Raw genomic sequence first — 27,113 nt, forward strand, 5'->3', positions numbered from 1 at the left:
TTTCTGAGCTGATGAATAGTAGGATGGAGAATGTCAGTGGATGTTGACTGATGGAGCAGCACAGCACCCACTGCATAACCACTCGCATCTATATGTATAAAGAAGGGAAGATTGAAATTAAGGCTCCTCAACACAGGAGCAGAGGAAAGCAGATGCTTCAACATTTTAAACGAGTCTGAACAATCCTTAGTCCAGTTGAACTGAACTTGCTACAAGTGAGCTCAGTGAGAGGTGTAGGTGGAGGTGTGTGTGCTGGCTTGCCTGTCACTTGACACACGTGGCAATGTCGCACATGATCAGCTACCGTTTCCTTCATTTTTGGCCAAGTAAAATGTTTTGCCAGTTTACCGAGTGTCTTTTGACACCCAAATGTCCTCCTATGGGACTATTGTGAGCAAAATCAATGGCTTGTTCATGAAATGTAACTGGTAACACTAAGAGATGTTTGACTGTGGTGGAAACACTATCAACTGACAACTTACATGTATTTTTCTCCATCAGTACACCATTACTATAATAGTAACAGTTATCGAGATCCTTTGCTTCACTCTCACTGACTGCTATATCTCTGTCTTTCCAGTGACTGATCAACAAACTGATCCTTGATTAAATCATCATGAGTTAGAAATTTAACGTCAGTTGTGTCCTGACTAGGTTGATGACGGGGGAGTCAGTGTTAATGATCCTGGGTGCAGAGCATCACTAAACAACATATTCAAGCCCAAATCATTGTCATCCACTAACTCAACAGAAGACAAGGATGGTTGTTTTATCTTTGACATAGCTCTAGTAATTGTGCTGAGAGGAAATAAAATAGGCTTCTCTCTACAAGCTTCAATGGCATAATTATCATCAGTGGTGTTATCAATCACAAGTGGTTCCTTACATATACCAGCGTGAAGGATATCGTTCCCTATCAACAAGTCCACTGACCTGATGGGAAATACACCACTGGATATACCCACTGAAATATAACCAGTATAATAGCTTGTTTCAATGTAAACTTTGTGCAGAGGTACTTTTATAATAGCCCCATCATAGGCTTCTAACAATACATCTATCTTGCAATAGGTATCATCAGTTATGGGCAGTACATCTTCTCTTAATAACGTGAGATAGCTTCCAGTGTCTCTGAAAGTAATTATCTCAGTTAGATGTGATTCGTCAAGTCCTACTTTGCCTCTCGATAAGTAAGGACTCATCGCTGAACGAATCTTATCGTCAAATACACTTTCTGACGCTAGTCATCTATTCTGAGTAATATTATCTAAAACAGTAGGATCAGAGGTATTACTAGGATTTTGGTGCCTTTGTTGCACGGAAGAGGATACGACTTGTGTGGGGGCGCCAGCCGCACGACCGTTTTTCGTATCTCTTTCTAACTTATAACAATACTCTCTAGCATGTCCTTTTCTGTTACAATAGGTACATTTAACTTTCTTCTTCTTGGTATCAGACTTCTGTCTAGCCACAGAGACAGATTCAGGATTGTGAATTTTCCTGGTAAAGGTATGAGAAGTTACAGTAGCAAGTACATCAGGCTGGTACTGAGCAGCTGATTTAGGTTGCCAATTTCTAGGATAACTTTTAGTTACCTTGTTTCTCTGTGTTTTAGTACGTACAAGTTTGTGAGAAATCTCTTTTTTCTCATGAGCAAACTCTACACAAGTTTGATCTTGTCGTCGTTGTAACGTACGAAATGCACGTTGATAACTTACAGGTAACAAGTTATATGTCTCTAGAATAGTTTGCATGACAGCGTCATAACTAATGTACTTGGCAAATGGTAAAGCAACAATACAAGTTTGAGCTCTTTCTGTCAAAGCTGTGTGCAACAAGGTAGCCCAGTGCTTACGTGGCCAGTTCATAGCATGTGCCTGTTTCTCAAGCACATCAAAATAGGTGCCTAAGTCACTCTCAAAAAACTTAGGAACCATTGAGGCAGCTTTCTGCACATTAAATGTGTCCTGTGTTCTACTAATAGGTTTATCAACTTTATCAGATATGTCAGTCTGTTGTCTTCCAAGACGAACATTTTCTCTCTGGAAATCTTCTTCGTTCAGTTTCCTCTGTGCCTCTGTTTGTGCAGTCTGCAATATAATCAGGCGTTCCATCCTCTCAAACTGTTCCTGAGAGATAGGACCAGTGGGTAACGGAGGAGTACGGAATCTAATGAATGAGTCTGGGCGGTCCTTAGGCCGGACACCTTGTCCAGCCATCCCTAGAGAGTATAGATCTGGTCTAGGATAAGTAGATACAGGTGTAGTGTACATGGTACTAGTATAAGGCTGAGTCATACTACCAGCTACACTCTGTACTATTGTGTTAGTTAGGTGGGAAGGTGTGACCGAGAACGGAGCTGCACTAGGCTCAGACACTTCTGCCGTAGTTGCTCTCTCTTCTACGTCATCAAATAGTCATACTTTCTAATAGTGACACTATGCTCTCTGTATCTGAATCATAATCGGACAGCTCTGCATGAGCAGGAAACAATGTATCTTTAATTAATGCTCTGACAGTTTCTGCGGTGTAATTCCTGTTATACGTCACACAGAGATATTTGGCTACTCGCCAACATGTCTGAAGTTTTAACGTACTCAGCTTAGACAAAGTCAGAGTATCAAATAATTGTTTTACTTTGGCATACATCACGAAAATAGGTGCACTAGGAGAGAGTGATTAGGGGAAACTATAATCCTAATATGGATTTTAGTGTTGGTTGTCTTAGAGCTAGAGCTCATAAACAGTATTTCCATCTCCTTGGATCAAGAGACTCAGTCAAGTACATACATCCACCTAGTATGTTGTACAAGACAAAACTCAGTCTTCAGATTAGGAAAGTACTCAAAGTGTTTGACCATAGAGTTACTAGTATGTCAAACTGGACAATTTCTCCAACACCTTGGATCAAAAGCCTCCCAGACAGGCCCCCATTTGTTACAAAAAAAAACACAATTTCTAATAAGTGTAGAGATCTCCAGTGAATACTAGAAAGGACTGCCCTTCTAGCATCCAGCCTGTTACTGGGTTTTTGTAACAAGTAGTCAGTATCCTGGTCCAATTATCCATTAGAATTCAATAAGATTAAATAGTGCTTCAGGATTACAACTGGTAGGCTACTAACTAAAGAAATTAAGAGGAGAGTTATTAAATGGAGAGTTAGAGGTATTGGGAAGATGGAGGGAATATTTTGAGGAATTGTTAAATGTTGATGAAGATAGGGAAGCTGTGATTTCGTGTATAGGGCAAGGAGGAACAACATCTTGTAAGAGTGAGGAAGAGGCAGTTGTGAGTGTGGGGGAAGTTCGTGAGGCAGTAGGTAAAATGAAACGGGGTAAGGCAGCCGGGATTGATGGGATAAAGATAGAAATGTTAAAAGCAGGTGGGGATATAGTTTTGGAGTGGTTGGTGCAATTATTTAATAAATGTATGGAAGAGGGTAAGGTACCTAGGGATTGGCAGAGAGCATGCATAGTTCCTTTGTATAAAGGCAAAGGGGATAAAAGAGTGCAAAAATTATAGGGGGATAAGTCTGTTGAGTATACCTGGCAAAGTGTATGGTAGAGTTATTATTGAAAGAATTAAGAGTAAGACAGAGAATAGGATAGCAGATGAACAAGGAGGCTTTAGGAAAGGTAGGGGGTGTGTGGACCAGGTGTTTACAGTGAAACATATAAGTGAACAGTATTTAGATAAGGCTAAAGAGGTCTTTGTGGCATTTATGGATTTGGAAAAGGCGTATGACAGGGTGGATAGGGGGGCAATGTGGCAGATGTTGCAGGTGTATGGTGTAGGAGGTAGGTTAATGAAAGCAGTGAAGAGTTTTTACGAGGATAGTGAGGCTCAAGTTAGAGTATGTAGGAAAGAGGGAAATTATTTCCCAGTAAAAGTAGGCCTTAGACAAGGATGTGTGATGTCACCGTGGTTGTTTAATATATTTATAGATGGGGTTGTAAGAGAAGTAAATGCGAGGGTCTTGGCAAGAGGCGTGGAGTTAAAAGATAAAGAATCACACATAAAGTGGGAGTTGTCACAGTTGCTCTTTGCTGATGACACTGTGCTCTTGGGAGATTCTGAAGAGAAGTTGCAGAGATTGGTGGATGAATTTGGTAGGGTGTGCAAAAGAAGAAAATTGAAAGTGAATACAGGAAAGAGTAAGGTTATGAGGATAACAAAAAGATTAGGTGATGAAAGATTGGATATCAGATTGGAGGAGGTGAATGTATTCAGATATTTGGGAGTGGACGTGTCAGCGGATGGGTCTATGAAAGATGAGGTGAATCATAGAATTGATGAGGGGAAAAGGGTGAGTGGTGCACTTAGGAGTCTGTGGAGACAAAGAACTTTGTCCTTGGAGGCAAAGAGGGGAATGTATGAGAGTATAGTTTTACCAACACTCTTATATGGTTGTGAAGCATGGGTGATGAATGTTGCAGCGAGGAGAAGGCTGGAGGCAGTGGAGATGTCATGTCTGAGAGCAATGTGTGGTGTGAATATAATGCAGAGAATTCGTAGTTTGGAAGTTAGGAGGAGGTGCGGGATTACCAAAACTGTTGTCCAGAGGGCTGAGGAAGGGTTGTTGAGGTGGTTCGGACATGTGGAGAGAATGGAGCGAAACAGAATAACTTCAAGAGTGTATCAGTCTGTAGTGGAAGGAAGGCGGGGTAGGGGTCGGCCTAGGAAAGGTTGGAGGGAGGGGGTAAAGGAGGTTTTGTGTGCGAGGGGCTTGGACTTCCAGCAGGCATGCGTGAGCATGTTTGATAGGAGTGAATGGAGACAAATGGTTTTTAATACTTGACGTGCTGTTGGAGTGTGAGCAAAGTAACATTTATGAAGGGGTTCAGGGAAACCGGCAGGCCGGACTTGAGTCCTGGAGATGGGAAGTACAGTGCCTGCACTCTGAAGGAGGGGTGTTAATGTTGCAGTTTAAAAACTGTAGTGTAAAGCACCCTTCTGGCAAGACAGTGATGGAGTGAATGATGGTGAAAGTTTTTCTTTTTCGGGCCACCCTGCCTTGGTGGGAATCGGCCAGTGTGATAATAAAAAAAATAATAAATAATAAGTTTATTAATAACAATTAAATTGTCTAGGCATATATTATCAAAGTAAATTATAGTAATCAATATAATCAAAATAATCATAATAATCACTTCTCTTGTGTACAGTAATATTGTGCTGAAGGCACATATCACATCTTAATGGCTTTTAAGTACCGTCTGGTACATTGTTAGCAATTAGTAACATAATACAAATATATACAAGTTTGTGTGTATGTGTGTAAGTGCTCTAAGTAGTTTGCTATGTCTCAAGACTCTACTAGACTTAACCAGTGACTGACTAAAAGCCCTCACATAAACTAACTTCATGACCAACCTGGCAATCAGAACAGCTTGCTTGCACAATAAAACAACTGATAAGCCGAACAGCAATATAGCAAGCAACAGCGACACAGAATCAGGAACAAGGAGATAATATAACGACACTAAGTAGGGACCATCTGCAGATACTCCACAAAAGTCACAAAACTCCCATACTACTGAATCTAAGTTCAGCATAAGGAAATCCCCGACTGTGACAGTACACATATACCAGTACAAATTAGGTCAGAAGCTACAGCTCAGGACCTGAGTTTCACAGTGTCTATGTGACACACAACTTCAGTACAACGTCGAAAATCACTAAGTCTAGGCTATGTTCTGTGAACAGAGTTCCACAGAACCAACAAGAAAGCGATAGAGATGTTATTCCAAGAAGGGCCAGTAAGGAAGACACATCTTGTCGGAAGCCTAGCCAACAGACAAGAGAGCGCAGCCCAGGCAGACTACTCCAGGCGAGGTGTGATCACCCCCTCCCTGATCACATGACTCCATGGACTGCTGCTGCCCAGCAACACAGAGAAGCCGGCAGGGAAACGAGCGAAACGATTGTTAGACAATGTTGTTAGCTACTTAACACTCTCGAACTATGAGCACTGAATACTATATATAAATGTTACATCCTACCTAATAATATAACTAAGTCAAATAACAATATAAAGCAGTATATTTACGATCTAGCTATTATCGCAAATATAAGCAATATAAAATTATATGAACAGGTAGTATACATTATATACATTGTGACCCATTCAGGGGTCACAATACTACCGAATTACCTTTGTCAGAAGATAGTATGACAATGTTAGTGTTGGATTTGAGAGAAGAAAGGGCAAGTTGGTAATGGCACGGAAGGTGGTGGTTCTTAGAAAAGAGACTATCAAGAGCAGGAAGGAGAGCACCACGAAAGGTGGACAAGTCAGAAAGATTACGGGAGCGTGAATGATGAAAAGAATCAAAAGAGCTAATCAGGGCAATACCAGCGTGAGGGGTAGGTGAAGTGGCAAAGGAAAGACCAAAACCAAGAAGTTCAAGCTCATATTGAGTGTGTGTGACAGAAGACAGGTTAGTAACACAGTCGGTAAGGGAGAATTTAGACCAAGGGCTATCTGAGATGAGGCATTGAAGTTTAACTTGACTCACAAAATCGTAATGACACGATTGCAAACAAACCATACCACGGGCAGGATTGAACCCGCGGTCAGAGAGTCTCAAAACTCCAGACCGTTGCGTTAGCCACTGGACCAGCTAGCCACAATAAGATTCAGACCGTCACATTAGCCACTGGACCAGCTAGCCACAATAAGATTCTTATTGTGGCTAGCTGGTCCAGTGGCTAATGTGACGGTCTGAATCTTATTGTGGCTAGCTGGTCCAGTGGCTAACGCGACGGTCTGGAGTTTTGAGACTCTCTGACCGCGGGTTCAATCCCGCCCGTGGTATGGTTTCATTGAAGTTTTTTCCGTAGCTTAGAGGAATGAATTTATGAATTCAGGCGAGCAGTGTCAGAAGCAATAGTAGAGAGAAGGTTACAGAGATCTTGTGGAAGAGACGCAAAGAGAGCATGTTGACGCTGACGGAGAGTAAAGAAGGCATCTTCAACCTGAGACTTTGTAGAAAGGACGAGCTGCTGAAGTAGGAGATGGGCATGATCAGAAAAGGGAGTGCCCAGTGGGTTGGGTTTCAGGAAATGGGAGAAGGAAGGGGGCAGAACTTGTTCAGCAAGACAGCTGTGCAGGAAGCGAAGCTGATTCTTACGACGCCTGGTTGCAATGAGAGCAGCCTCATAAGAATGAAAGAGGGGCTGAAAAGAAGGAAGAGCATTAAAAAAGTTGGAAAGAATAAGACGCTTAACTGCAGGGTCCATAAATAACAAAAATGGGCACAGTTCTGTGACTGGAACAATACACAAATAACCTGCACATAGAAGAGAGCAGATTACGACAATGTTTCGATCCGACTTGGACTATTTACAAAGCCACACTAACGAAAAGGAGAGCAGGATGGACATATATAGGCAGGAGGTGGTAGTAGTAGTAGTGGAGGTAGAAGGAAGTAGTAGTGGGGAGGTAGTAAGAGGAGGAGGAGCCAGTCAAATACTCTTTATTACAATATACAGTACACTGTATATGTTATAAATGGTGCAAAAGTGACATTAACCCTTTGAGGGTCGAAACTCTTGATCCTGAACTCCCTCAGGGTCGAAAAATTTCCCCAAAAAAAAAAAAAAAATTATTTTTTCTTATGAAATGACAGAGAATCTTTTCCTGATGATAATGACACCAAAAGTGTGAAATTTGATGGAAAAACTTACAGAATTATGCTCTCACAAAGTTAATGGTCTCGACGATATTTATGCATTGGCGATTTTGCCCACTTTCAGCTCTATTTTTGACCAGTTCCCTTGTTCCAGTTGACTAAAATCATAGCTATTTCACTAAAACTCCATTTGTTCTATCGATTGAGTACAAGAAACTGCCCATTTACCGATTTCAACTACCCAGTAAAGTGATCAGAAATTGGCAATTTTCCCAATTTCACACAAATTTCAAAAGATGCCAATTTCAAAATAGGGTCCAGAATAAACAAGACAGACATTCCTGACACTAAAATGTAATTTTCTCTGTTCATTAGTCACATCTCCAGGCTTATATTATATTACTCTTGCTTTCCATTTTGAATTTCTATTCTCACAAAAAATCTACTACTGTTATGCAGACTACTACAATAATGTAGTAGTCTACATAACAGTAAATCTTCTAATTTACTGTTATGCAGACTACTACATTATTGTAAAAATTGTGTAAATAATATCAGCGCACTTGTGAAAGAATATTAGACTCGCCAGTTGACGTGTATTGGACACATGATACGGGATTGTGGGAAAAGAGGGAGAAAATGCAAAAACTAGGGCATTTTATTAGAAATGTTTTGATCCTGGGACCTAGATCACTCCAAATGCACATTTCCAATAAAATATCTCATTGTTTGCATTTTGTGTCTTTCACCAAGCTGTCAGTATCACATACCTCTTTCATTAATAAATGTGCTGTTTAAGGATTCTGTTTTCCATAGTTACATCTTGGATAATGAGTTGTTGATGAACAATTAAATGCAGTACTGTAATAAGTCTTGGGTAATTAGTTATTTTAAGGAAGAATATAACATGCCACTGGTTGCTTACATACTAATCTGAGGTGAATATTGTAATGTAGTTTGAAAGTATTGTGTTCATCCTGCTCATTCAGATAATGTTAATTACACAATGATTTTTCTGTCTCTGATTTTTCACAAAGTTGTGCATTTGTAAGCATTAAAAAAAGTAAGTGTAGGGTATCTTGTAATGAGCATATTTTTTCCAGTCCAAACAAAAGAGTTGCATTCATTCGTTTGCTCCAATGAACCGAGAAAAACGGCAGTTTGTTCACGAATATTGTGAACATTTTGGTTGCCAGAGTCAGTCATATGATGAGGAACCCAAGAAGAATGTTGTTGCCACAGCTGTACGAGGCATGGTAAGCACCTTTGAGAACCTTATTATTGCCGTTTGTTTCCTGTCAAGAGACATTTAGGTAGTTTTTTACACAGTTTAATTTACATGTTAAGAGGTGTTATCCTTCCTCAACTCATTTCAAAGCCCAGCTTTATCTAAAATATATTACCATCCTTTAGAATACATCCCAAAACATTTGATTAACACCTAGTTACAGTACCTGTTTACTGCTAGGTAGGCAGGGGCAACAGATACAACAACTTAGACCTGTTCTGTTTGCAGACAACACATCTTTTGTCATCTCTACCCAAATCTGAACTCCAAGTAACACTGTCAATGAGGGGCTCATAAATATATCTACCTGAATGACTACCAATAAATTCACTCTTAACATTGATAAGACCGTCTACATAATGTCTGGGAACGGAGCTACAAATGCCCTACTAAGCGTTATGATTAATGATTCTCCTATTGCACAGCAAAACGAGGAAATATTCTTAGGTCTGTACCTCGACAGTAACTTGATATTCAACACCCACTTTCATTGTTTCATTCTGCATCGTCATCAAAGCTGTTAAAAAACACCTCCTTGCTTTAATGTGATCCTGACAACAGTTTATTATGCTGAACAATCCCTGACCCCCTGATACCTGTCTTTCATCCAGTATTGTCCATGTTATTGTTCCGTCATTTCTTCAACACAGGTACCTGGCTTCATCCTTAGTGTATTACTAATTAGATTTTTTAATTGAATTTCTGAATACTACTTGCAATATATTATGTACTAAGTAATCTTATTCTCATGTACTAGTAATGCTAATTTAGTTTTGGTTGCCTGAAATGCCTTGCATAATAATTAGCTTTTTATTAAGTAGTTTATACAGTACATGTCAGTTACTTTAGTTAACCTCTGTATGTTAGAAGTTATCAAGGTCCAAGGACTGAAATGTTTTCTAGTACATACGTACATATATATGTCCGAGTGTTTGCTTACGTGTCTCTCTAAACCAATTTGTCAATATCTATTACCATGGTTATACCATAATACAGTGGAACATCGGTTTTCGTGATTAATTCATTCCAGAAAGTCTGACAAAAACTGAATTGTATGAAAACTGAAGCAATATTTTCCGTAAGAAATAATGTAAATCCAATTAATCCATTCCAGACACCCAAAAATATTAACAAAAAATACATTTTTATAGAGAATAACTATACAGGTCAGCCATCACAAATCCGGCAATCAGACGTCCGGTTCCATTGGTTATTCGGCACTAATTTCGGCTAGCATAATTTCAAATTTCCAGGGTCTGAACACCAACCTGCTGGTACTGTTTTGTGATGCTTCTTGCTGGACAAGTCATTCCAATTTCTTTTTCTCCATTTATTGTTATAACCTGTTTACTTTTAACCCTAGCCGTGGTTTCAATGAATGAAAGAAATGCTTTTCGTTGTGTAAAGCACCTACACAGTACATTGTCCATTAAAGACAAGGTGGCTTTGAAGCCACTGTCGGTTGCCATGAGCTCAGTCTCGTGATGCAGGGGAATATGCTTTATTATTATGCTAATACTGTCAACACTACAGCTTATTTGCCTATCAGAATTGATCTAATATGACATATTAAACAATATATCATAAAAATATGTTAAATACTTCAGAATAAATAATATTTGGCATAATACCAAGCAGTTCAACAGAAGTATGAAGAGGATATGGGATACAAGTACAGTGGAACCTTGACTTATGAGTTTAATCCAGGAGCTAGCTCATAACTCAATTTACTCGTATATCAAATTAATTTTCCTCATTTAAATTAATTGAAAAGCCATTAACTCGTTCCTGCACTCTGGAGAGACGAGAAAAAATACTTGAATATGATGCTATTATCAACTGTACAGCTTATTTATCTATCACAATTCATCTAATATGACATAATAAACAATATAATTAGCACAGAAATATAGGTAGTAGGTTGGTAGACAGCAACCGCCCAGGGACGTACTACCGTCCTGCCAAGTGAGTGTAAAACGAAAGCCTGTAATTGTTTTACATGATAGTAGGATTGCTGGTGTCCTTTTTTCTGTCTTATTAACATGCAAGATTTCAGGTACATCTTGCTACTTCTACTTACACTTAGGTCACACTACACATACATGTCTTTCTTTCTTCCAACACACCGGCCGTATCCCACCGAGGTGGGGTGGCCCAAAAGGAAAAACGAAAGTTTCTCCTTTTACGTTTAGTAATATGTACAGGAGAAGGGGTTACTAGCCCCTTGCTCTGGGCATTTTAGTCGCCTCTTACAACACGCATGGCTTACGGAGGAAGAATTCTGTTCCACTTCCCCATGGAGGTAAGAGGAAATAAACAAGAACAAGAACTAGTAAGAAAATAGAAGAAAATCCAGCGGGGTGTGTATATATATGCTTGTACATGTATGTGCAGTGTGACCTAAGTGTAAGTAGAAGTAGCAAGATGTACCTGAAACCTTGCTTGTTTGTGAGACAGAAAAATGGACACCAGCAATCCTACCATCATGTAAAACAATTACAGGCTTTTGTTTTACACTCACTTGGCAGGACGGTAGTACCTCCCTGGGCGGTTGCTGTCTACCAACCTACTACCTAGGACACATACATTTTTTTATTTTTTTTTTTCAACAAGTCGGTCGTCTCCCACCGAGGCAGGGTGACCCAAAAAAAAAAAAGGAGGTTTTGTGGGTGAGGGGCTTGGACTTCCAGCAAGCGTGCATGAGCGTGTTAGATAGGAGTGAATGGAGACGAATGATACTTGGGACCTGACGATCTGTTGGAGTGTGAGCAGGGTAATATTTAGTGAAGGGATTCAGGGAAACCGGTTATTTTCATATAGTCGGACTTGAGTCCTGGAAATGGGAAGTACAATGCCTGCACTTTAAAGGAGGGGTTTGGGATATTGGCAGTTTGGAGGGATATATTGTGTATCTCTATACGTATATGCTTCTAAACTGTTGTATTCTGAGCACCTTTGCAAAAGCAGTGATAATGTGTGTGTGTGGTGAAAGTGTTGAATGATGATGAAAGTATTTTCTTTTTGGGGATTTTCTTTCTTTTTTTTGGGTCACACATACATGTACAAGCATATATATACACACACCCCTCTGGGTTTTCTTCTATTTTCTTTCTAATTCTTATTCTTGTTTATTTCCTCTTCTCCATGGGGAAGTGGAACAGAATTCTTCCTCCCTAAGCCATGCGTGTTGTAAGAGGTGACTAAAATGCCAGGAGCAAGGGGCTAGTAACCTCTTCTCGTGTATATATTACTAAATGTAAAAGGAGAAACTTTTGTTTTTCCTTTTGGGCCACCCCGCCTCGGTGGGATACGGCCGGTGTGTTGAAAGAAGAATTAGCACAGAAACATGATATATACTCTAGAATGAATAAAATAGGCCATAGTATGGTGGCAGAGGCAGCAGCGGCAGAAGCGTCTGCCATATGTCCCAATTTGATTATAGTATCTTCCCATGTTCTTACTGTAAGAGAAAATGGAGTATTTTTGAGGCTAACTGCAGTATATCACTAGAACCCATGGTTAGAAAAAAGAAATTTGACCAAAGGACTGTAAAAAAATGCAAACAAACACGAGAGAACTGCCCCCACAGGAATATAAACATGTTTACTGCTTACCAGCTGTGACTTCAGCTGTGCCAACTAGCAGAAGCAGTCAAAAAACGTTATCTATGGAGGCAAAGAAGGGAATGTATGAAAGTATAGTAGTATCAACACTCTTATATGGATGTGAAGCTTGGGTGGTAAATGCAGCAGCGAGGAGACGGTTGGAGGCAGTGGAGATGTCCTGTCTAAGGGCAATGTGTGGTGTAAATATTATGCAGAAAATTCGGAGTGTGGAAATTAGGAGAAGGTGTGGAGTTAATAAAAGCATTAGTCAGAGGGCAGAAGAGGGGTTGTTGAGGTGGTTTGGTCATTTAGAGAGAATGGATCAAAGTAGAATGACATGGAAAGCATATAAATCTATAGGGGAAGGAAAGAGGGGTAGGGGTCGTCCTCGAAAAGGTTGGAAGGAAGGGGTAAGGGAGGTTTTGTGGGCAAGGGGCTTGGACTTCCAGCAGGAGTGCATGAGCGTGTTTGATAGGAGTGAATGGAGACGAATGGTATTTGGGACCTGCCAATCTGTTGGAGTGTGAGCAGGGTAATATTTAGTGAAGGGAGTCAGGGAAACCGGTTATTTTTATATAGCTGGACTTGAGTCCTGGAAATGGGAAGTACAATGCCTGCACTCTAAAGGAGGGGTTCGGGATATTAGGAGTTTGGAGGGAGATGTTGTGTTCTTAGCACCTCTGCAAAAACAGTGATTATATGTGAGTGAGGTGAAAGTGTTGAATGATGATGAAAGTATTTTCTTATTGGGGATTTTCTCTCTTTTTGGGTCACCCTGCCTCGGTAGGAGACGGCCGACTTGTTAAAAAAAAAAAGTTAATGTTGTTGTTATTATTAAGCTCTATTATTATTATTATTATTATTATTATTATTAATTTAGGGAACTGAAACTCTATCGTTATTATAATAATGCAGTAGACCATCATTGAAGAATTGCTGCACAATTTTATGTGATACGTCATGTAATTAATTTAACATGGTTCAGTTTGTGGGAATGAAAAAAAATTCTCTTTTGCTGAAGCGTCTGCCTTGTTGTGTAGCAGCTGGGGAGCCCTCCTCTACCACTTCCCGACACCACCCCATCATCCCAGCATTCGTAATTCATGTGTGTCCAGTCTTTCTCTGCTACAAGGCAGCTGTGTTTGTCAGTTGTATTATGATATCTTAATTACTATATCTTGTATCTGCCAAGCAATCATGACACCCAGTAGCCATACCAGTGTTGCTGAAAGTGGCATGAAGCGGTATAAGCACTTAGGTCTTAGAATAAAGATATTAGACAAGAGATAACCTGTAGCCGTAACTGAAGTGTTACATTGTACACAGAAAAAGAGGTTAACGTGAGTTTGTGTGACTGAATGACTGACTGACTGAACTGACTGACTGAACTGACTGACTTACTGAGTGGCTTGACTGACTTACTGAGTGACTTGACTGACTTACTGAGTGACTTGACTGTGATATTATTATTATATTATTATTATTATTATTATTAATATTATTATTAATAATAGTAGTAGTAGTAGTGGTATTGCTGAGAAGAAAGAGAATGATTTCCGTGGAATTAAAGCTTGAAATCATAGATAAACAAGGAGGTGTCCAGGTTTTTGGTTCATAACTTAGAGCAAAAAATCGACCCAGGGACGGATCGTATTTCAAAAAACTCATAAGTTGGGACACTTGTCAGTCAAAATTCCACTGTACCATTCTCCTATCCCTGTCTTGGGGGCTTATATTAGAGAAAACGGAGTATGTCACACAGCTAACTATGATATACACTCGTACTGCACCATAAAACTGAAACAAAAAAGCTATTTTTTCTACATAGATCATCACACACAGCAGCATACATGTAGATAACCTAGGATAACCCAAAAAAAGTCAGTGGCTTATTTCTAGTACCTGGCTTGGGCTAGCTATATATGATTTTTGGTAAATATTCGATTCCCAGCCAGGGTAAAAAACATTGGGCGTTTCTTTACACCTGTTGTCTGTGTTCACCCATCAGTAAATGGGTACCTGGGTGTTAGTGGACTGGTGGTGTTGTTATTCTGGGATACTGACCTAATTTGCCTGAAATGCTTAGCATAGCAAGGGGCTTTCTATATAGTAGTATGTCACTGATGTCAGCTAGGCCTGTAAACCATGTACATGTATGTGTAATAAATAAATATTATTATTATTATTACAATTATTTTTTTTTCTCTCAGTTGTTTGTTGGACTATCTTATTGAAACTTGGGCAATGTATGATGGAAAGATGCTTCTTAGCGTACTCCAAAAATGAAAGAAATTAGACCATAAATAAGGGAGTTCACTTCTCAGCCATTAGTCGCCCCATAGCAGTATACAGTGGTCCCTCGATAATCGTAAGGCTCGATAGTCGTAATTTTCGAAAATTGTAACGTTATTTTTGTCAAAACATTGGCTAACGAATCGTCGTTTGACTCGCAAACAGTCGTTCATCTGGGACACGTACACACAGCCCCAATCTGCCTCACACTCCATTCCCAGCCAGTGTGCCATTGTTTTTCACTGAGTGAGGATGATCCCATGAGTTCATACGATACATTTAATAATATTCCATTCGTTTTAGTGCTTGCAACTGCTAAATAAGTCACCATGGCTCCTAAGAAAGCTTCTAGTGCCAGCCTTTTGGTAAAGAATGTGAGAAACACGTATAATTTAAGAAAAAAATTGTAGAAAAATATGAAAGTGGTGGTGGTAGAGTGGAAGCAGTTGTGATAGTGGTAGAGGGTGGTAGTGATGGTAGTAGAGGGTGGTAGTGGTTGTGATGGTGGTAGAGGGTGCCTTCTTCAGTGATTCATCGATTCTACCAACTCCTTCAATGTTGCTAGAGTTATATAGGGCTACAGAAAACACCGCCGCCTCAACTGCTGCTTCACCAACATTATGGATGGCTTACTCTCAGTGGCCCTTATATACCCAACAACAACACAACACCCCTCATGACATACATAATGACTTTATTCATTCTAGAGTATATTCCATGTTTCTGTGTTATTAATATTGTTTATTGTGTCATATTAGTTGAAATGTGCTAAATAAATAAGCCTTAGAGTTGATATTAGTGTCATATTCTCCAACAATAAACTCGCCATCTCTCCCTCACACAAGTCTTCAGTAAAGGTAAGTGTGATGTTAAATAAGAACATATGAACTTAAAGGAGGAACACTGCAATAGGCCTGCTGGCCCATACTAGGCAGGTCCTTTACAAATCCAACCCACTAACAGAACAAATGCTACCCAAGCAATAAGCTCAGGTGCAAGTCTGACTCAAATCCAACCCCTCTCACTCGTGTATTTATCCAACCTAAATTTGAAACTATCCAAGCCATAGCTTTTAGAAGATAAGAACATAAAAAAGGAGGAACTCTGCAGTTGGCCTGTTGGCCCATACTAGGCTGGTCCTTCACAAATCCAACCCACTAACAGCATAACTGTTACCCAAGCAATAAGCTTTGATAAACCTTATTTACTCATGTGCAAGCTCGATAGGTCCCCTTTAAAATAACTATGGGCATCTTACTGACAGAGAATGAAATGTACTCAATTTTAAATAATTATTTTCTCTCGGTTTTTATACAGGAAGACACTAACAATATCCCAGTGATTCATTTTTATAGTGGGCCTGAAGAAGATCAATTATGTAACATCACAGTCACTAGTGAAATGGTTATGAAACAATTAGACCGACTGAAGCAAAACAAGTCTCCGAGACCTGATGAGCTCTTTTCAAGGGTTCTTAAGGAATGCAAAATGGAGCTCTGTGAACCATTAACTATTATTTTTAATTTATCTCTTCAAACAGGTGTAGTGTCTGATATGTGGAAGATGGCTAATGTAATTCCTGTTTTTAAATCAGGGGATAAGTCGTTACCATCAAATTACCGCCCATTAAGCCTGACCTCAATTGTAGGCAAATTACTTGTCAATTATAGCTGAGATTATAAAAAGCCATCTGGATAAGCATAATCTGATTAATGATACTCAGCATGGATTCACAAGAGGCCATTCTTGTCTAACCAATTTATTAACTTTCTTCAATAAAGCTTTTGAGGCTGTTGATCACAATAAAGAATTTGATATTATTTACTTAGATTTTAGTAAGGCTTTTGATAGACTTCTGCACCAAAGTCTGTTAAAGTGGCAGCTCCTGGCATTGAGGGAAAAGTGCTGTCATGGATCGAGTCATGGCTCACATACAGGAAGCAGAGAGTCTATAAATGGGGTTAAATCTGAGTGGGGATCTGTAACAAGTGGCGTTCCACAGGGACCAGTCTTGGACCCGTTGTTGTTTATAATATATATCAAGCCTAGAGAACAAATGGATTTGTCAGTTAAAAATAGGAGAAGAGAGTTATTAAATGGAGAGTTAGAGGTATTGGGAAGATGGAGGGAATATTTTGAGGAATTGTTAAATGTTGATGAAGAGAGGGAAGCTGTGATTTCGTGTATAGGGGAAGGAGGAATAACATCTTGTAGGAGTGAGGAAGAGCCAGTTGTGAGTGTGGGGGAAGTTCGTGAGGCAGTAGGTAAAATGAAAGGGGGTAAGGCAGCCGGGATTGATGGGATAAAGATAGAAATGTTAAAAGCAGGTGGGGATATAGTTTTGGAGTGGTTGTTGCAATTATTTAATAAATGTATGGAAGAGGGTAAGGTACCTAGGGATTGGCAGAGAGCATGCATAGTTCCTTTGTATAAAGGCAAAGGGGACAAAAGAGAGTGCAAAAATTATAGGGGGATAAGTCTGTTGAGTATACCTGGTAAAGTGTATGGTAGTTATTATTGAAAGAATTAAGAGTAAGACGGAGAATAGGATAGCAGATGAACAAGGCGGCTTTAGGAAAGGTAGGGGATGTGTGGACCAGGAGTTTACAGTGAAACATATAAGTGAACAGTATTTAGATAAGGCTAAAGAGGTCTTTGTGGCATTTATGGATTTGGAAAAGGCGTATGACAGGGTGGATAAGGGGGCAATGTGGCAGATGTTGCAGGTGTATGGTGTAGGAGGTAGGTTACTGAAAGCAGTGAAGAGTTTTTACAAGGATAGTGAGGCTCGAGTTAGAGTATGTAGGAAAGAGGGAAATTATTTCCCAGTAAAAGTAGGCCTTAGACAAGGATGTGTGATGTCACCATGGTTGTTTAATATATTTATAGATGGGGTTGTAAGAGAAGTAAATGCGAGGGTCTTGGCAAGAGGCGTGGAGTTAAAAGATAAAGAATTACACATAAAGTGGGAGTTGTCACAGTTGCTCTTTGCTGATGACACTGTGCTCTTGGGAGATTCTGAAGAGAAGCTACAGAGATTGGTGGATGAATTTGGTAGGGTGTGCAAAAGAAGAAAATTAAAAGTGAATACAGGAAAGAGTAAGGTAATGAGGATAAAAAGATTAGGTGATGAAAGATTGGATATTAGATTGGAGGGAGAGAGTATGGAGGAGGTGAATGTATTCAGATATTTGAGAGTGGATGTGTCAGCGGATGGGTCTATGAAAGATGAGGTGAATCATAGAATTGATGAGGGGAAAAGGGTGAGTGGTGCACTTAGGAGTCTGTGGAGACAAAGAACTTTGTTCTTGGAGGCAAAGAGGGGAATGTACGAGAGTATAGTTTCACCAACGCTCTTATATGGGTGTGAAGCATGGGTGATGAATGTTGCAGCGAGGAGAAGGCTGGAGGCAGTGGAGATGTCATGTCTGAGGGCAATGTGTGGTGTGAATATAATGCAGAGAATTCGTAGTTTGGAAGTTAGGAGGAGGTGCGGGATTACCAAAACTGTTGTCCAGAGGGCTGAGGAAGGGTTGTTGAGGTGGTTCGGACATGTAGAGAGAATGGAGCGAAACAGAGTGACTTCAAGAGTGTATCAGTCTGTGGTGGAAGGAAGGCGGGGTAGGGGTCGGCCTAGGAAAGGTTGGAGGGAGGGGGTAAAGGAGGTTTTGTGTGCGAGGGGCTTGGACTTCCAGCAGGCATGCATGAGCGTGTTTGATAGGAGTGAATGGAGACAAATGGTTTTTAATACTTGACGTGCTGTTGGAGTGTGAGCAAAGTAACATTTATGAAGGGGTTCAGGGAAACCGGCAGGCCGGACTTGAGTCCTGGAGATGGGAAGTACAGTGCCTGCACTCTGAGGGAGGGGTGTTAATGTTGCAATTTAAAAACTGTAGTGTAAAGCACCCTTCTGGCAAGACAGTGATGGAGTGAATGATGGTGAAAGTTTTTCTTTTTCAGGCCACCCTGCCTTGGTGGGAATCGGCCAGTGTGATAATAATAATAATAATCAATGATCTTGATGAAGGAATTACTAGTGAAATGAGCAAATTCGCCGATGACACAAAGATAGGATAATTGATTCAAATGTAGATATCAGGGAATTTCAGGAGGATTTAAACAAACTCAATACCTGGTCAGAAAAGTGGCAGATGCAGTTCAATGTAGATGAATGTAAGGTTCTGAGGCTTGGGAGTGTCTACAACCCTTGGACTTCAAAGCTAAATAATGTAGAACTTAGCCATACAGATTGCAAAAAGGACTTGGGGGTTCTGATAAGCAGCAACCTTCAACCAAAACAGCAATGCCTAAGCATACGTAATAAGGCAAACAGATTACTGGGATTTATATCAAGAACTGTAAGCAACAGAAGTTCAGCGGTTATATTACAGCTTTATACATCATTAGTAAGGCTTCACCTAGATTATGCAGCTTAGTTCTGGTCTCCATATTACAGAAGGGACATAAATTCGTTAGAAAACATTCAGAGTGGAAGGCCTGAGCTTGCTACCACCTGCAGCTCATAAGACTACCATCCCCACGAGCCCATTTGGGGCGGGGCAGATGGCAGACCAGAGGCCTAGCTTCTCCCTACGAACCCCGTGAGGGCAGGGACTGTGGCTAGGCCTGGGGACACTTGGTCCCAAAGATGAGGGGATACTTGTACCTTCTCCCATGGGAGACTTAGGTCTCAAGATACTATCCAGATAGGGAGCTAAGGCCGGGTCACCACTATTTGGAAAAGACCCGGGCCGGGAAAATACCGGCGAATAAAAAAAAAAAAACATTTAGCGTAGAATGACTAAATTAATAGCATTAGAAATCTTCCTTATGAAGAAAGATTGAAGACCCTTAAATTACATTCACTTGTTAGACAAAGAATGAGGGCAGACATGACCGAAGTGTATAAGTGGAAGATGGGTATTAATAAAGGGGACATTAATAAGGTCTTGAGGATCTCTCTCCAAGAGAGAACCCGCAGTAATGGATTTAAATTAGACAAGTTTAGATTTAGAAAGGACATAGGAAAGTATTGGTTTGAAAATAGGGTAGTTGATGAGTGGAACAGTCTACCTAGTTGGGTTATTGAGGCTAGGACTTTGGGTAGTTTCAAATTTAGGTTGGATGAATACATGAATGAGAGGGGTTGGATTTGAGTGGGACTTGCATATGAGTGGATAGAGTTATCAGAGCTTATTTCTTGGATAGCATTGAAAATTGGGTTGGGCAATTGTTTTGTTAGTGGGATAGATTGTAAAGGACCTGCCTAGTATGGGCCAACAGGCCCTGCTGCAGTGTTCCTCCTGTCTTACGTTCTTATGTTCTTCAATCACCCTACTAGGCAGACCGTTCCACTCATCAACTACCCCTATTACCAATGTTCATTTATTCATTTATTAGTGCTTTACATTTATTTGGCATTCTTTTTTGCATGTAAATCTATATTTAAGCTAGGGAAGTGACCTAGAGTCCTTATGGAGGGGGATTCCCCTTCCAAACAATAACCTCTTACCTCTCTCCTCCTCCCTGTCTTCCATTCATCAACAACAGCCTTCAATAAAGGTAATTGTCATGTTGAATGTTCATTCTTTTGTGCATGTAAATCTACCCTTAAGGTAAAAAAAAATTGTTGATACTTCTGGGTGTCTGGAACGAATTAATTGGGTTTACATTATTTCTAATGGGGAAAATGGATTCGAAAATAGTCACACTTCCAGGAACGGATTAATTACAAAAAACGAGGTACCAGTGTATTTTCGTATTGTTTTTATGGTTGTATTCTCGTTTTTCTTTTTTTTGTCTCGTTTGATAGAATGCAAGATATATTACAGAAATAGACATGATTTTGATTGGTTTCACAATGAAAAGTACCTTGAAATTGCACTCACACTAGCAGAAATGTTCTATTCTTTAGCGATGTTCAAGAGTAAATAAATGACGTCACTGTCTAATAACGTGTGTGCCTACCAGTTCAAATTCCAATATGCAGTCAAGAATGAGTTGACATTATTTATACAATTATTACAATAATGCAGTACTCTGCATAACCGTAAATCTTCTATTTTTTGTGTGAATAAAAACTCCAAACGGTAAGCAAGAGTAATATAAGAGGGGCCTGGAGCCGTGACTAATGAACAAAGAAAATGTTATTTTGGTGCCAGGAATGTTTGCATTGTTAACCCTTTGACTGTCGCGGTCGTATATATACGTCATGGGAGATGCCGTGTTTGACGTATCTATACGCATAAATTCTAGCGGCTTCAAATCAGGCGGGAGAGGGCTGGTAGGCCTACACGAGAGAGAATGCGTCTCAGTGGTCGGTATGCACCCTGTGAAAAAAATCTGGGACTCAGCGGTGCATTGTGGGAACGCCATCTTGGTAGTCCATTTTCACCATGCCTCGCTGTAAGGAGTTCCTCACTCCTCGGCGGATTGGAGGTCTTTTGTTCCCAAGTGATAGCTCAAACAGTGATGATAGTGTCAGTGAAAGTGAATTCCCTGGTTTTGAAGCGGGTGTGACTGAAAAAATTACCCAGGATAACATAATTAGTGATGAAAACCCAGATGACCCACAACCATCCACCTCTGGTGCTGGGCCGGCTCGTTCATGTTCACCTGTGCCAGGACGAAAGAGGAAACTATTTGCCCATGTACAAGACTCAGATGTGAGCAGTGCAAGTGATAGTGATAGTGATTTCAAGGTTATTGAAAGCAGTTCTAGTTGTGACAGTGAGGGTGAATATTCCCCAGTGAAGCGGCAGTATATACAACGTTGCATGCGGTCTGGTAGTGTGCCATATGCTCTTCCAAGAGGAAGGAGTACATCTCGGAGCACATCCCGTGGCCCTGCACCACGTCCTGATAGTGAAGATGACGATATTGTTATGATGGGTATCAATGATGCAAGTGAGGCAGCAGGCGGTGGTGATAGTGATGGTGGCATGGGTCATGTGACACCAGCAGCAGGCCACGCTACTACCCGCTCTGCTGACTCTGCACAACTACAAACAGCCTCACCCGACCCCACACTCCCACAACCACAACCTGCACAACCACAACCACATTACAATATCCAGAACGCACCAGCTGACCGCATCTGGAATTGGCAGCAAGATGACGAGTTTGTTCCCAATCCCCATGACTTTGATGGAGGACAAAGTGGAATACGGCCATCATGTACACTTGGGAACAATCTCACTGAACTGGAATGCTTTCAGTTGTTCTTCGATGGACCCCTAATGGACATTATTGTCAGGGAAAGCAATACATACTATGAGTACACCATGGCAAACACTATTCTGTCACCAAGATCACACCTACACCAGTGGAAAGACACAACTGTGGCAGAGATGTATCTGTTCTTTGCCACAGTAATGCTTATGCCACATGTGTATAAGCATAGTGTCAACACATACTAGGCGACAGACCGCCTGATTTCAACCCCTGCTTTCAGTGACATTATACCAGTGAATAGATTTGTGTTACTGTTACGTATGTTACACTTTTCAGACAAAACCAGGCCTGACAGAAGCGACAGGTTATATAAGATCAGACGTGTGTTTATGTACCTGAAACAAAAGAGCTGTATGTATTTTTATCCCTTCAGGAAGCTTGTTATTGACGAGTCTTTGATTTTGTTCAAAGGAAGACTCTCATTCAAGCAATATATACCAAGCAAGAGGAAACACTTTGGTATAAAGTTATTTGTTCTGTGTGATTGCAAAACTGGTTTGGTTTTGGATATAATTGTGTACACTGGCGGTAAAAGAATGGAAGATACCAGAAAGTTACTGGGTATCTCTGGTGATGTGGTTAGAACAATGATGGAGCCATATCTTGGTAAGGGGCATATTTTATATACTGACAACTGGTACACAAGCCCTATACTCAGTGATTTCTTGCTAGTGAACATGACAGATGTGTGTGGCACAGTGCGTGGAAATCGTAAACATATGCCTAGGTTCGATGCTGGCAGTCGTAGAGGTGAAGTGCAGGTGTTTGCTGCCAATGACATCATGGCATTTCGGTGGCATGACAAACGTGATGTCACACTGCTGACATCAGTTCACCGACACGAAATGGTAGACACTGGCAAACAGAATAGAGAGACCAATGAACCCATTGTAAAACCTGCAGCTGTGATGGATTACAACCTCAATATGCGCTTAGTGGACAAATGTGACATGCAGATTGGGTTTGCTGACTGTGTTCGCAAGAGTTATAAGTGGTACATAAAACTGTTTTTCCATCTTCTTGACATTTCCATGCTGAATGCTTATAATATGTATAAGTTGAAGACCAAGAAGAAACCCAAATACAGTGGACCTCCGCATAACGATTACCTCCGAATGTGACCAATTATGTAAGTGTATTTATGTAAGTGCGTTTGTACGTGTATGTTTGGGGGTCTGAAATGGACTAATCTACTTCACAATATTTCTTATGGGAACAAATTCGGTCAGTACTGGCACCTGAACATACTTCTGGAGTGAAAAAATATCGTTAACCGGGGGTCCACTGTGTGGTGAATTTTGTTTGTCAGTCATCAGACAAATAATATTCAAGTACCAAGAAACAACACCTGCAATAGACCAGCGCCCACGAAATTATCAACACATGTCCTCTCGTCTGAGGCCTGGTGATCACTACCCCATACCACTGCCTGCTACTACTGCCAAGAAAAATGCTCAGAAGAGGTGTTTTGTCTGTGGACATGCCACAAAACGCCCACAAAAACGCAGAGACACTCGTTTTATGTGTGAAGAGTGTAAGACACCATTGTGCTTATACCCATGTTTCAAAGAATTCCACAAGCTGCAGCACTTCTAGAAAAGTGTCCAGTGATTGTACATATGTATATATATTATAAAACAATTGTAATAAACATTTGTTTACATTGTTTGTGTAAACAAGTTTTAGCAACATTATAATGATAAGAGTGTTTTTGCTATAATTGTGTTACATTCAACGAGTGTATATTTGAACATTGCACAATAATTTGGTCTCACAGGCCACAAAAGTTATGTGAAAAAATAAAATAGTGAAAAAAACAAGAAACCATCGAATACAAGTAAATCAAAATTTACCGGGTGAGCGGCAGTCGCCTCTGTTGCCGCTCGCAGATCAATTTCAGCAAATTTCAGGACTCTATATCTCGGTAAGTACTGATGGAAAATTTTCTTTGGGGGGACTAAAACAATCAGAAAAATCGTAACATTTTCATAAAAATAATTTTTTTTTTTTTCGAATATTTTGCGACACCAGGAGACACTTCAGGATTGGGCCTTTCGACAGTCAAAGGGTTAATTCTGGACCCTATTTTGAAATTGGCATCTGTTGAAATTTGTGTGAAATTGGCCAAGTTGCCAATTTCTGACCACTTTAGTGGGTAGTTGAAATAGGTGAATTGCTGGTTCTTGTACTCAGTCGACAATAGAACTAAGTAAATAAGTAAGTTTATTCAGGTATACACAAATACAGTTATGGAGATTACATAGCAGTGTATGTATAGAGAACCTAGAATAACCCAAAAAAAAAAGTCAAACAAAGTGACTTATTTCCAGTACCTGGCTTGGGCTTGCCATAAATGATTTTTGGTGAATATTTTTTTTTCTCAGTTGTTTGTTGGACTATCTTATTGAAACTTGGGCAATGTATGATGGAAAGATGCTCCTTAATGTACACCAAAAATTAAAAAAAAAAAAAAAGGACGATAAATAAGGGAGTTCACTTCTCAGCCATTAGCCGCCTCTTTACAGTACATTTTCATATGGTTTTTGTGGTTGTATTCTCATTTTTTCAGTCTCATTTGATAGAATGGAAGATTTATTACAGAAATAGATATGATTTTGATTGGTTTCACGATGAAAAGTGCCTTGAAACTGAGCTCGTAGTGCAGGTACCATCCGACTTACGACCAAGCTTGGTTCCAACCAACTGGTCATGAGTCAAAATGGACGTAAGTCAAGCCTTACTATTGAATATCAATATCACACTTTTGTAATGATTTTATTTTATTGTTTTACTTTGGTATTTCATTTTTTACTTTACTTTTTATACTGTTAGTACTGTATTTATACAGTAAGGTTTAGGATAAACACTGTGTACAATACAAACAGTTGTTTATTTCCCAGAAATCTGGCATAAAAAACATGGTTGTAAGTCAAGTGGTCGTATGTTGAGCAGGTCGTAAGTTGGATGGTAGGTATAGTGGAAATGTTCGATTTTTGCCAATGTTCAATGAACTTCGTGTAAGTCAAGTTGGTTAATTTTATTAAGTGTATTCTAACCTAACCACTCTGTAATCCGGCAAACTCGGTAATCTGGTACACTACAAGTCCCAGTGATGCCGGATTTGTGATGGAGGACCTGTACTAGTTTTACATAAAGAAAACAATGAGAAATAAATATAAATGACTAATGAAATGGATAAATGAACATTTAACATCTCTTTTACCCTTATTGAAGACTCTTGTTGGCGTATGTAAGACGGCAAGGAGGGGAGAGGGAGGAGGAGAGGTTATTGCTTGGAAGGGGAATCCCCTTTCATAAGGAGGGGGATTCCCCTTCCGTACACAATGGTGAGACCAGCCATGCGTACGCCACTTTCACACTTTGCTACGAGTTCTTTCTTGAACTCTTATCATGTTTCTCGCCTTCTTTATCAAAGGGTTGGCATTCGGAACTTTCTTTGGCCCAATGGTGGCTTATTTAAGTCACACTCAATAAACAAGCACCAAAAGCAGTGGATTATTACGAAATGTTTTGGATGAATGCACGGGGTAATGCTCACTCACCGAGAAACAAAGCCGGACTGACTCAGAACACGTGGGATACTTTGTGTGGGTGTAGGCAGATGGACGTGTTTGTTATGGTGGACCACTGTCAACTTAACAAAAACCGAGCGGATGAACAAAAACTGGGACAAAATTTTGACAAAAAAAGTAGTCGAAAACCAAACTTGACGAAAACCAAACTTGACGAAAACCAGAGCAAATGAAAACTGAGGTTCCACTGTATACTGTACTCCACTTTATAGACATAGTTTGTTTCTTATATGCAGTACTGTACCTGTATCTAGCCTAGCCTGGGAATCAAACCTAGATTATTTCAGTTGTGAGCCATAGGTTTTAACCACTGGTCATCTTGATTGTGCACCCTTGCAATGTCTGTACTTGTTTCTTATTTTTTTATAAGCTCAAAATGTGATGACAGTACGTATTATATATAATAAGTGACCCTGTTAAATTCACAAGTAAATTTTTTGTTAAGTACATACTGTATACCCATATTTGATATTTCAGCAGTGTTCTGGTGTTTCCATAATATTCACTAAAATGTTGGTAATTCCTTGGCAGTCAGTGAATTTGAGAGCCATATTACTTTTAGCTAATTTTAGGAGTTTAATGTAGTGCTATGAAACTGTGTTGATGTAAAATACCCAGAGAACATTCAGTCTGATGGACTAGTTTGTAAAACCTACAAGTATACATGTATGTGACTTCAACTTGGCATGTCACATACATAACTTCTAGTTGGAAACATGCAAATAGATGGATGTTTTCTAAGTAATGCTATGATTTTCAAACCTTTTACTTTTGATATTCCTTCGATGAGTTTTGAAAGTCTCACTAGTCTCGAAGCCCGGCCATGGGCTAGGCTCATCTGGTGCTTGCTGTTTTTTTCCCTGTGTCTTCAGAATGAGTTTTTTTTTTCCCCCACATTGACCATTTCCCCACGATGAGGTAGTCAAATTTGCGAGTATTCATTCAATAGCTGTCTTATCAGAAGTGCACAGACATCATGATTCAGATGGCCCAATATTTGTTGAAGAAATAGAACAATTTAGGGAGAACCATTGTGATGTAATGCTATTTGTTGTTGATTCTGCATCCTTAAAGTAAATCACTAAAGAAATATGATAACATAGGAAATCATTTCCCTGGGAAACAGGTTTTTTTTTTTTTTGGTCTCCTAGTTACTCTTATAAAATAAACATCTTTCCAGATGAACGTTGGAAAATAAGCTGTACAAGTTGTTTGATTTTATTCCTTAACCCTTAAACCTGTCCAAGCGTAGATCTACGGTTTTTCAACATTTCAAAGTATGTAAAAAAAATGTAGATTTTCTTTTTGTTTTTTTACATTTGAAAACCTGTAAAAAAAACTTTGATCTACTTTTTTTTTTTTGTTATTTTTGAAAATATGTAAAAAAAATGTAGATCTACTTTTGGAGCACTACGCATGTGAACATAGATCTGTTTGGGCAGTTTAAGGGTTAATATGCAAGAATCAT

General features: G+C 39.8%; 1 protein-coding gene across 4 annotated transcripts in view; it reads left to right on the forward strand.

The window, feature by feature from the left end:
- The window catches only part of LOC128690369 (protein shuttle craft-like), a gene marked incomplete at its 5' end in the record, with an annotated part of 249,204 nt that overhangs the window by 136,654 nt on the left and 85,437 nt on the right, over positions 1–27,113 (forward strand). For all 4 annotated transcript variants that reach the window (XM_070089620.1, XM_070089621.1, XM_070089622.1 and 1 more), the window contains 1 exon segment: positions 8,738–8,890. In XM_070089620.1, coding sequence (XP_069945721.1) covers positions 8,738–8,890 — 153 coding nt within the window.

Source organism: Cherax quadricarinatus, chromosome 29, assembly GCF_038502225.1.
Source record: "Cherax quadricarinatus isolate ZL_2023a chromosome 29, ASM3850222v1, whole genome shotgun sequence".
NCBI lineage: Eukaryota > Metazoa > Arthropoda > Malacostraca > Decapoda > Parastacidae > Cherax > Cherax quadricarinatus.